General features: G+C 39.7%; 1 protein-coding gene across 4 annotated transcripts in view; it reads right to left on the minus strand.

Annotated features, from left to right (window-relative positions):
* The window catches only part of ARMH3 (armadillo like helical domain containing 3), a 125,213-nt gene that overhangs the window by 99,737 nt on the left and 13,177 nt on the right, over positions 1–12,299 (minus strand). For all 4 annotated transcript variants that reach the window (XM_041460983.1, XM_041460981.1, XM_041460985.1 and 1 more), the window contains exons 9-14: positions 9,041–9,097; positions 7,986–8,029; positions 6,395–6,455; positions 5,400–5,446; positions 4,665–4,740; positions 1,979–2,072 (exon numbers count right to left, since the gene is read on the minus strand). In XM_041460983.1, coding sequence (XP_041316917.1) covers positions 1,979–2,072; positions 4,665–4,740; positions 5,400–5,446; positions 6,395–6,455; positions 7,986–8,029; positions 9,041–9,097 — 379 coding nt within the window. The remainder of the gene's footprint in view (positions 1–1,978; positions 2,073–4,664; positions 4,741–5,399; positions 5,447–6,394; positions 6,456–7,985; positions 8,030–9,040; positions 9,098–12,299) is intronic.

The following is a 12,299-nucleotide window of genomic DNA, read 5'->3' on the forward strand; positions in this document are numbered from 1 at the left end:
AGTCAAAGACCTGGAGCTCCAGACACATTACTAATGTGCCATGTCAGCTGGCAAAGTCTGTGCAATGAGACTGGAAGCTTTCTCACTCCCAATATTATGAATAGCTCAAAGACTTAGCTAAAAGTCTGAAAAATGTATTTATATCCCCAGTGGATCCTTCTTGAGCTGTTACAATGAACGTAGTGAATGAATATTTAACAACAGTAAGCAAACTGACATTTAGATAACTATGGTGACAGGCACACTTGATTTACATATTATGGATAAACAGTTTCTAGCAAAAGCCTCATTTCTCAAAAAAAAAAAAGGGAAGAAATCACTCTGAAGCACACATCACTGCTTATCCTGGTTCATGATACAGACCTTTTTTAACACACATTTTGAAACTTTACAAGGTCTTAATTCACCCTATAGGTTAACAGCCAGAGAAATTTCAAACCAGAACATGAACCCTATTTTTATGCCAGACAGCATAAAACAAAAGCATCTGAAATTCATAGATGGATTTCTACAGGTTAATGTAACTTCAAAACAGTTCAACTACACATTATTTTAGTGCAGTAAAGAGAAAGCAATCCTATCATTCCACAGCCAAGAAGCCTCTTGCTAACTGGCAGCCAGAGGCAAATTTTACAGCTGAGTTGCAAGACCTTAGTAAATGAGGAAAATTCTGACATCTCTTTAAAACAGCAGTACTTAAGCACCACCAAACTAAACCAAGCCAAGGGCCACAAAAAAAAAAAAAAAATCAAGTTGTAGGGATCAACAAGGTGACAGCAGATAAAAATAAAGCAAGCTTCCCAATGCAATTGCTGCACATAAAGATCAGATCCTTTTCTTAAATTTAGTAACCATAGAAGCCACAAGAAGCCTCAAACTTCTCAAGATAACTGCCTCTGCTGAAAGCAGGATGGAGGTTTTGTTTTCATTTTGTCTTGTGGTAAATGAAAAAATAAAGAAAAAGAAGTGCAAGCAAGCTGTAGATGCAGGTAAGCACAAATTCTGTCAGTTGTGTAATATGGTGTGGGGGTGGATACATTTGCAATGAACACATTGAACAGAAGCCCATAAAATGCCCATCCCTCCACATTTTATGTTATATGCACACAAAGACACAGGGGACTCTTTTTCTGAAGCTTTTGTTATCCATGGCAACCAGACAGAATCCATCCATGAGGAGGATCATCCTTAACTAGGGTATCAAATGACCTGAATAGCTGATATAACTGAGTAACCCAGGCTGCTTTTCCCCAGAAATATTTCCAAACTGTGCTCTATTCAAATTGACACTGTTCCTTCATTAAACACTCTTCAGCTCAGATGCCATTAAAGTACATGAAAACAGCCATTTCATTTCTTCTCTTCAACTAGGCTATATCTATCCATACCTTAAAATGAAAGGGTTTTATTTGAGATGATTTCAAAGCATATTTATGTGGACACATAACATCTCATTTAGAAGAGAGATCTCAGGTTAAGCAGTCCTTTACAAAGCCTATCAAAGAAAAGGCAATAAGAGGGAGGAATACTTCCACACCCAGACTGAATTCAAATCCCAATTAATTCAAAGCTGAGGACAAGTGCGTTAATGGCAAGCAGGAATCCACAGCGATTCTCTGTAAATCTGTTCCAATGACAAATAATCCCAGGCAAAGGACCTGACACCAGTAATATTCATAAGTAAAAGCCTACAGAGAATAACTAATGGGCTGGGTGTACTTTCATGCAAATATTGGGGCAGTACTATTTTCAGAAGGAATATCAGCATAATTTCATTGAGCAATACACAAGGCAAAATAAAAATAAATTTGAGTCAAATAATCTTGTCCGTGTTTAGCAAGGCATATTACTCCAGGAAGGGACCACCAAGTTACATCTGCTCCAGACAGACCTCATTAGTTGCAATCTCCAGAAAACAGTTTGCTAGTTATTTAACAGTTTTAAATTATTTTTCCTCAGGAGATCATTGCGTTTTTACCATCTGAAGAAGGCGGGGTGGTTCCAAGTGGAGTGACAGGTGTGGTTGGAACTGGGCTCGTTGGTGATGTCATCAGGCCCATTTCAGGATGGCTCTAAAAGAAAACAAATGCACAGGTCAACTGCTTCCCCAGGCACTAGAAACACAGACCACTGCTTGTACTGTTCCATGCTCTTGTACAATAGACATGACTAAAGTCTCAAGAAACTTCAATCTCTTCTCCAAAGGGCCAGACCATGGTTCCTGACCTTGGATGTCTAACTGTACATCAATTTCTCTACTCCACAAAACACAAAAACACATCAGAAAATGGTGATTCTCCCCAGCAGACAGAAAAAATCCCCTTCCCTAATGTAGAATGGGAGAAGATTTGCAAAAGCCTACAATGTTAATAGCTTCTGATTCCCGCTAAAACAACGCAAGGATGTGCACTTGAAGACTTTCCCCATGATCCTTTTACTTCTATTTCTAAGAGCAAATTCTCCTTGCTCCTGTCCCCCACCTGTTCATATTCAAAGATAATGGCAATTTATTACTTTCCTGTCTCACTGTAAAGCCCTGCAGGAAAGACACTGCAGGAAAACAGTGCATAACATAAATAATACTTTCATTATTGATCCTCTCAGCTTCCATCAGCCAGTCGCTCTCCCCATTTCATCTTTGCTAATAGTTGCCTGCCTAATTACTGCTTTGACTTCACTCTTTGCAAGCTTCCAGACCCATCCACACTGGTGAGAGCGTAGGCAATCTGCCATGCTATTTTTGAGTCTGGCTGCCAAGCAAAGTGTCCATTTCATAGGGCAAGTTTTACATAAATGTATCATCTGCCTTAATATATCATCACAATTTCAAAATAAAAGGAAGATACAGAACTGCTGATTTGATGTTAGTTAGTTCCATAGGATTTTTCACAAGTGGATATCCTCCATACTGCTTTTGAATATCTAATTTTATGAGCAACTATAAATACATATATTTTATGGGAAGCACAGGCACACATACTACAACTCAAAAACAATTTACATCTCTACAGCTACCAACTTACACTTAAAATACCATTTTTTACTGAAAATCTTACATAAGCCAGATTTCCTTAGACAGGTTTGGGGGCTTACCTTCTTTCTCCAGAACAGTAAATGGCAGATGAGAGACAAGAGTGCCACCCAGCAGCAAACCCGAGCACCCACAGCTGGTGAGCACACATTTAACACTCCAGATATCCACACAACTGAATCCCTGCTCTCCCAATGTGCCACACAGCAGCAGGAAGCCATTCATGCAGCACCAAGCAATGGACACCAGCTTAGGCAAGAGCATTCATCAGCTTTTATGAGGCTTTTTCAATATGACATGACCTACCTTGCCCTCTCTTAAATGAAGGATTACAGACAATCCACCCAAGAGTATAAGTTCTCCAATTCAACCCACTGATCAGTGGCTGCTTCAACTTCTTTCACAAGTAACTAGTCTATCCTTTTATTTTTAAGAGCTTTTACTCTAGCTGATCTTTTTCTGCTCTGCTCTTTTCCCTGCCAAATGCCTCTCTTCCCTGAGGAGTATCTTGCCCACAGAAAGGCTTGAGTTGGTATTACACAGAACTGAAAGAGCAGAAATCTCTGAAAAGTGGTAGGAATGAATAACCTGGGAAAAGACAAGCTGGGAACTTCAGCAAATTAACCATCCATGAAAGAGAAGCTTTCTTCAGAGGCTGTAGATCTGCTTATCAGACCTCTTCCATCACCACTACTGTCACGAGTCCCCAAAGGTCTCCTCTCTCATGCCAAGTGTCCAGCCTGCAATCTATGGCTGCACTCTGAGGACCCAAACAAACTGGGGAAAGGTGTTAACTGTTTTGTTGGTGTTGTTTTTCTCAGAGATTACAAGCAGTACCTACAGACCAAATTAAAAGCCTGAACCTGAAGGTCTTCCTAAACACGTCGAGCTACCCTTTCAGCACAATCACTGCATCAGACAGGCTCATTATCTGCCTCCCAGCAGCAACCACCTCTCCAAACTCACGCTGCATTTAGTATAGCATCCAGAGACCTGTGATCAGAGCAGCCTCTCAGAAGGCTGTTTCTCCCCCATAAAAATCTCAAGAACAAACGCTATGCTCCAACAACTGGTTCCCATGCCAAAGGGGTTGAGCTCTTCAAGGAAGTCTGAACACAAAATAGTATTTGAAACAACAACTGTCACATGTCAATTGGCCCCTAAGTGAAGAATACCCAACAGACAACAACATGCAGTCCATGCACACACATACAGGATAATCCACCCAGTTTGGGAGCTGGATCAGCCTCTTTCTCTCAACCCTAACTTAACAAAACTGTGATTTGCTCTGAGAGCTACAGCAACTGCTTTGCTCACTCCATCCTTCCCCTAAGTGGACTACCAACAGGGCACAGAAGGCACTCCATGCAGCCCTTCCCATTTAGTGGCAAAAATTAATCATTCCAACATGAACTGTGACCTCAAAACTCTACTCATTTACTGTCAAGACAGGAAATATATAATAAAAATTCTTCCCCTGGTCCTGGCCTGCTTCTGCTCTTTCATGCTGATCTATGATAAGTACATAAGGGGGAAAAAAAAGAAACTATCTTTTCACCAATTCCATTTCTGGCTCTCTGATTTCAAAGATATTCACTACAAAGAAATGGGGAAACATTCCACTGAAACTCACTTGTGCCAGAACTGTGATGAAATTCCTGTTTAAGTGAACAGCTTCATAGAGGGCCAGAAGGATTGCTTCATTTGTTCTGTGGGAAGGATGCAGACAAAGGCACAGTTAGTGATCAGAATACTAGCAGCCAAGTTCTTCAGAAGCATAGCCTACCTGAAAAAAGCATTTTTTTTTTCAACTATGGAAAATTCTGCCTCTGTAGTCCAGTTGTTCTTCCAACTATTAGTAGTACTAATTACAGTACTAGTAGTAGCAATTCACAAAAATACAGCACATGTACAAGTTTTGTTGCTTTCCCACTGAAGGTGTCCCTAGTTGCTTAGTGTTTTCCACTTAAAGCCCTCTCTTTTAAGAGCAGACAGTCCTAAAAACACTAAAATCTCTCAGATTTATCAGTTGCCCCATTAATTTAGAAAATATTTTGGTGAGGGCCAGAGTGCACAACCTTTGCTTCTCATGTGTCACCCCTGACACACCTATTATATTTCATAAACACCTCATAAAAACCACTGGAGTTTTTTTTTATAGACTTCATTACAAGCAATTCAGCTGTGTCTCCTCCTGCTGTACCCTCCTCACGGAAGGGCAAATCACAGTTTGCAGGGTGTGGTACCATTTCAGTGACAGGAGAACCTGCTCCTCTAGTTTGCTTTGTGACATTAAATAGCTGCATGACGGAAGGGATGGCACCGACCACTCCACTGTGTAAATAACAGTAATAAGCTGTGCACTTACTGGACAGAGATCTTCTCATCAGCATCTGCTATGAACATGCTGCCCACCTATGGAAAGAGAGAGCATTGCACAGCAGGAATTTGGGAAAGCTATTAGACAGCAAGAGACAACACATGGGTAAAAACACATTTTATTTTGCTGTACTGTCACTGACCAAATGCTTCACCTGTCAAATCATTAAAAAAGGACAAAAAAAAAAAGACTGAATCTTATATCCCAGCCTGGATTAGTTTGCCATTTTTTAAGAGGATAACAGAGATTATTTCCTATCTGCTTGCCCCAGGGTGGTCACAGTTTTACCCAAGTCACTCCTACAGAAAGCGGTCTACACTGAACTACCCTTACCTACAGGAAATTTTTCTGTCAGTTAGATTTCAGATTAGTATGAAATCTCTGACTAAAGCAAAGCCAAACTGAACAAGAGGAACAGTGAATACTCTTTACAAGGAAGAAATTCACAACTGTTTTTGAAGGGTATCCCTTCAAAAATGCAGACAGTGCCCACTGCAGAATCCAAGCTTCACTTCATAGCTAAAGTGCATCCAAGTTTGAGAAACAAAACAGTACAGAAACAGAACCTCAAAGACTAGTGACATTCCAGACTATGTGCCACTATGTTTTAGGCCACATCACCAGAGTAGTAACTAGTTTTTAAAAATACATAGCTGTCTAAAAGGATTAAGAAGTTAAAAAATTAATACAAGTTTAAAGTAAGGTGATTTTTAAAATAAAGTCAGCTGGAGTGAAGAAGATGCAGGAAAAGAATTTCAGCTATCAACACAAGAGTAGAGGTCTCATCCTTTGAAAGAGCTTTCCCAGCCAGACAACACACACCTCAGAATACAACCATTTCAGTTGTATTTAGTTTTGATTCATTCAATCCATCTCTATCTCCAGACCTCACATTCCAAACTCACACTTTTTAGAAACACTCTCCTCCTGAACTTGCATGAATGCACCTTTTTAAGAATGGAAAAACGTGTTTCCATGCTTACCATGTTAGTTAGGGCTGAGAAGAAACCAGTCTGATGCTCCTCTTCTTTATCTTTGTATTGCCTGAACAAAAAGGAATAAGGATGAAGTTTCAGGGCTAGAAATGGAACCACGGTTACTTCACCTAAATCCCTATGTCTTAGTCCTATTTGACAAGAATATAGGATGGAGGAAACTTCAACATTCAACAGCCTTTTTCAAGGACTCACAAAAGAAGAGATAAAGGGTATTAAAATATTTGTAAATTGTGTAGAGTTGAAGTGCAGCTGCAGAAAGAAGTAAAACTTGAACAATGCTTGTGCTGTTGCAGAGGACAAGCAGTCTGGGCTAACTCTGAAGGAAAGGGATCAAGTGACTTCACAAATTTGGTCCTGCACTAGACAAACAGTAATAAGCCACATGAGCACACAGAACATTTTCATTTCATCATCCACTACAGAAAAAACCAGAGTTGGTCATCCAACTGTGTACAGAAAGAAATCAGCAGAAATGGCCAGCAGAAACCACATGGACCTTTATGGTCCATGGCCTGATCCCATTTTCCTGGAGCAAGTGAAGAGACTGGAACTAGAGCAAGTGAAGTCAACAAACAGGTTGGGTACTTCAGATTAAAGCTACACTGCTTCATCAGGCACTCAAAGGGACTAGCAAAGCTCACACGGCCATTTATTTTGTCTGTCACACAGGAATCCGATCACACACAGTGTAACATGCCAAGAAACCAACTTTAAATTCTTGGGAAAGGGGGAAGAAATGAGCTAAGAAAACCAGGCCATGATCTGAGACAGCTTTTGTCAGAATGAAGGAAATTGGGTGGGTGAAGTTTTTTTCTGCTTTACCCTAATCACTTACTCTGTTAAATACATCTACATGATTTGCTGATTTTGCAAGTCACCTGCATAACTATCACAGTAGGCTTTCAAATGAATAAAAACATTTTTCTGGATATTTTGAGAACCCTACTGCACAAAAAAAAATTGAGTTTCCTAGGTGAAATTGCTGTAAGTTTCCAAATTTTTCTAAAGCACTTTCCTCTTAGGAAAGCCTGCATGTTTTATGGTGCTACTTATGAAGTAGAGGCTAAGAATATGCTGCCTTTCTGGCTCTTTCTTCAGCAGTAGTTACTGCTTTCCACCATTTGGAAGAGTTTACAACTCCTAATCATCTCTGATCTGGTATGCGGACAGCCCTGGATACATTTGTTTGTTTGTTGTAGATAGTGTTTCAGCTAAATCAATTTTTCAATAGAGAAGTTGTCAGCAAATTATTATGTTTTCACTTGTGACTAAGATTTTACACAAAGTTCACACAGAGGTAAAATCCATGACAATAAAAACATACAATGGATATCTTCCCCTACAGCAAGATCTCTCCTGAAGCATGTCAGCCCAGCTGGTACAGATACACTGAGACTTGCAATGACTGCATCAACTGAAGCCAAGTACTTCAAAGCATAAGACTATTCCCTGCCTCTCCAGGTGCATCAAGGCTGTCAGGTGATAAAGAAGTGCTTTAACACAGAAAGAAAATAAAGTTTGTGAAAATGTACAGTAACTATCATGTATTGAAAAACATGACACGATTTGGTTTTACCTGTTATATTCTGATAAAGCCTGGCCAATTACAAGTCCCATTCCCTGAAAAAAAAAAGTGTTTAAAAAAAACTCCACATTAAAATCTCAAGGTAGAAAATCACACATTGAACACACATAGCAATGCTACCCTCCCAAGATAACCTAGCATGCTATGCAGAATTTCTCTTGAAGCTGTTTGAACTATTAAGATGTGCTATGATACAACAACATCATAACACAAAAACCCAGACAACAAAATTGAGAGTTATTTACTAATTACTAAGTTAAACAGAAAACATTTATTCTCCTTGGACCTCCTGATAGAGCTCTCACTCAAGAAGCCTCAGTAAAGCATCAAGCAATTTAGAAAGAAGTTGGTGTCAGAGGAAGGATATCCAAAAATTTAAAACAAAGAGTCACAGACACGAATAGCCTCTGACTGCTTGCAAACAGCCTCCACCATTACACAACTACTAACAGTTCTCACCCTTTATTTACCATGGAGCTTGCTTTCTGCTTCATGCCTAAAGAGCAGCTCCCAAGCCCAGAACTCACATAACTCAGTCTGCTGTCAATTTTAATCCAGGCCTGGATAAAAAACTCAGACTGTAGCTACAATCCAAAACATATTGCAGGACTCTTGACTCAGATACAGGCTTCCACTGAGCTACAAGAATTGCCTTGTGGACTGGTAAAATCAAGTGACACAGCACCAGAAATGAGATTCCCTTTGGCATAAATCATCCTGTCCTCTTTGGCACATGACAGCAAACAGTGTACAGATAGTTCATGAATGCATAATAGATCAACTGTAGCATGTTTCTTGCTACCTAGCTTTTTAACCACCCCCACCATTTAACTGGTGATCAAACTGCTCAAATCATGAGCTGCCTAACCTATTGCAAGAGCACTTTGCAATTCAGTCAGGGCTGAACAATCACTGCACTGGCACTCCTTAGAGCAGCACTGTTCTGAGACCTGATTTCTACCATACCCCATGCCAGCGTCCATTAGCCTACACTTCATGTGAAAGAGCATCTCCAGCAGCACAGAGAAATCAAGCCAAGTACTCACATTGAGTGTGGCCTCATCATCCACAATGGACAGCTTCACAATGTAGGGATTCACTGACTGCTCAAGGTGGGGCGACAAAGAAGAAAGGAAAATGGTTTTAAGTTCAGCCTTCAGAGGAAAAAAACCACTATTATGTTTCCAAGTTTACACAACCACCTGGGAAGAATCTCCGTCACACTGTCCCATAAAACAGAATATACACAAATAAGCAGAGTCACAGCACATGGTAAGACCACTAGGCCAGGGACATGTTCCCCTTATTGGCTCAGCCAGGCACTCTCCTGATTTTGAGAAGAGGAGGGAGTTTCCATCCCTCCACCAGCTCATCTGCCAGTCTGGAAAGTGGAGCAGCCATCCTGCAAGCCTGTTATCTGTGACACACACAGAGTTTTGCAGCAGGAACAGGCAGTGAAGCTGGATGCAGCATTAGTGCTCTGCTCTCTCCCTTCTGCAACACCCTGTAAAGATTGCTTAAAGCAGCACCCAGGAAGGCAGGACAACATTCTAGACTCATCTGCTGCTGGGTTAGAGAGCAACACTTTGTTTGCACACTAAGAGCTGGAAATCTCTAGAGAAGATAAATGCCTTGAATTTAGCTGAAGAAAGCACACAGGCTTCATCTATAAAGACAAATGCTAATAATTTCAGAAGCATTTCAGATTAGCAAATGCACATTTTTCCTGGTTTATATGTGTCAGTGCAAAACTAAGACAAATGCTAATAATTTCAGAAGCATTTCAGATTAGCAAATGCACATGGTTTATATGTGTCAGTGCAAAACCAAAAAAGCTGATTTTGAAAGAAGACACAGAAGAAAAGTCTCATCTGCAGGCAGGTCATTTTGCAGGGAATTGGAGCTTGAATAATTACTTTTCTTTTAAAGAGAATATTTTTTAAAAATCATTTGAGTTATGCAAGATCTTTGGAAAAAAAAAAAGAAAAAAGAAAAACACATGAACTTTATGATTCTCCAGAGCTGTGTCTTTCAGTACCCATGGTTGTCTATACCAAAGAGAGGCAAGTGCACAAAACTGGACAGGAAGTGTTGTTGGAAACACTATATGCAGCCAGACAAGCACACAAAGGGAAAACCCCACACTTTAAATTATTTCTTACAGCTCTGTCTAACAAAAGCCACAATGTAATTCTAGCACGTTGAATATGACTCAAACAAACTTCTGCCTAGATGTTATCATTGACCATGTATTCAAAAGTCACTATTTGATTTTATGATTTAACTTGCTATCCTATCAGCCACCCCTTAAAACACTGGCAAAATGATCAAATAATTACTTTTTCTCACAGCATTTTCTTTCTCACAGTATCAATGCAAAAGCATTGTCTCCAAAATCAGGACTAGTATTAAAAAAAAAAAAAAAAAAAAAAAAAAAAAAAAAAAAAAAGAAAATATAGCTGAAGCCTTGGACAAGTATATAGTTGGAACAACTTGTGAAAATTATTAGGATTTCAATCAGAGGCATCCCTTTAAAGGTTACAAGTAAAGACATGCAAATTCCTAGAACAGGAGTTAATAAGCAAGATCTCATCAACATAGGTAATGGAGAGATACTCTCTCCAAGGAATTTGAGAGATTACAAAATACACATCCCAAAAATACAAAAGAACATCCTAATGTAAAACACACTGGTATTTACACTAAAAATAGACACAAAACATAGTCAGCTAATGAATTTTGAGCCTTATTAGATTTTCTTAAACAGCTGGAAATACAACTTAACCATGGAGTTCAGTCCAAAAGAGAACCTTTCAGCTGCACCACAGCTGAAAAAGAGAACTCCAGAGCACCTGAGGCATGAAAGTGTGCTTAAAAAAAAAAAAAAAAAAAAAAAAAAAAAAAAAAAAAAAGAAAATATAGCTGAAGCCTTGGACAAGTATATAGTTGGAACAACTTGTGAAAATTATTAGGATTTCAATCAGAGGCATCCCTTTAAAGGTTACAAGTAAAGACATGCAAATTCCTAGAACAGGAGTTAATAAGCAAGATCTCATCAACATAGGTAATGGAGAGATACTCTCTCCAAGGAATTTGAGAGATTACAAAATACACATCCCAAAAATACAAAAGAACATCCTAATGTAAAACACACTGGTATTTACACTAAAAATAGACACAAAACATAGTCAGCTAATGAATTTTGAGCCTTATTAGATTTTCTTAAACAGCTGGAAACACAACTTAACCAAGGGAGTTCAGACCAAAAGAGAACCTTTCAGCTGCACCACAGCTGAAAAAGAGAACTCCAGAGCACCTGAGGCATGAAAGTGTGCTACAATTCACTGACAACCAGACAACCACCATACTGACCCTAAGGGCCAAAGAACAGCAAATGAAAGCAGCTACTCAAGGACAAAGATTATGGCTGCATTACTAGAGGCTTGGCTTGTAGCACTGCTACAAAGGGCAGTGTTGGGCAGTTGTCACATAAAACCCTCCTGAGTGCTGCTTGGGCTGAAGTTCCCCTTGCTACATGTCTGCTTCAGTTGGATTGTATGGATTGCACTTTTCAAACATCAGCACAACTTCCTTAAGAGTGCCCAGTTTCAAGACGTCTCGGCGTGTTCTCCAAAGCACTCAACCCCAGCTCAATACTCCCCCGAAATCCAAGGACAAGTCTCCTGCACTCACAACATTCCACCTGACTAAGGAAAGGACATAAACTGCAGTCCACAGGGCTCCATGCCTCAGGGATGGGATTACACAGCTCTCCATCATCTGTCTGAATGTTGCAATGACACCTTTGGGTCTTCCCAGTCCACCCTCATAAGTAACCCCACTTACAGATAGTTCCCAACAGTTTTCCCTCATAGCCATATACTGAAATCAGACTCCATGTTCCTGTTCCATGCTACCACAGCACAGAATGCTGAAGAGAATCTGCAATTCATGATTCTGACATCATTGACAGGAATGAGAAATTGACAGGCATTACTTTGACACCAAGTGTAGTTCTTGTCCTTGCATATTCTCTAGGTCTATTCATAATTCAGAACAAGATCTATTATAAAACCAGGTAGGTTTTGAAGCCTGCTCCCTCCCAGTAATTCTGTTGAAAGGCAGGTTATTCCAGAACCTTCCTATTTGGTGCCTAATGAAGTATATTAAGATATTCCTATTTATGAAGAAAAAAACCCTGATCATTAAAGCATCATGCCTCATACAAAAAAAAAGCCAACATTAGGTGTTGTTCTGACATTTGACATGGGGCTTTTTTCCAAGCTGATGAATAACAGAAATTAA

This window comes from Pyrgilauda ruficollis, unplaced genomic scaffold, assembly GCF_017590135.1.
Source record: "Pyrgilauda ruficollis isolate IOZ18807 unplaced genomic scaffold, ASM1759013v1 scaffold15, whole genome shotgun sequence".
Lineage (NCBI taxonomy): Eukaryota > Metazoa > Chordata > Aves > Passeriformes > Passeridae > Pyrgilauda > Pyrgilauda ruficollis.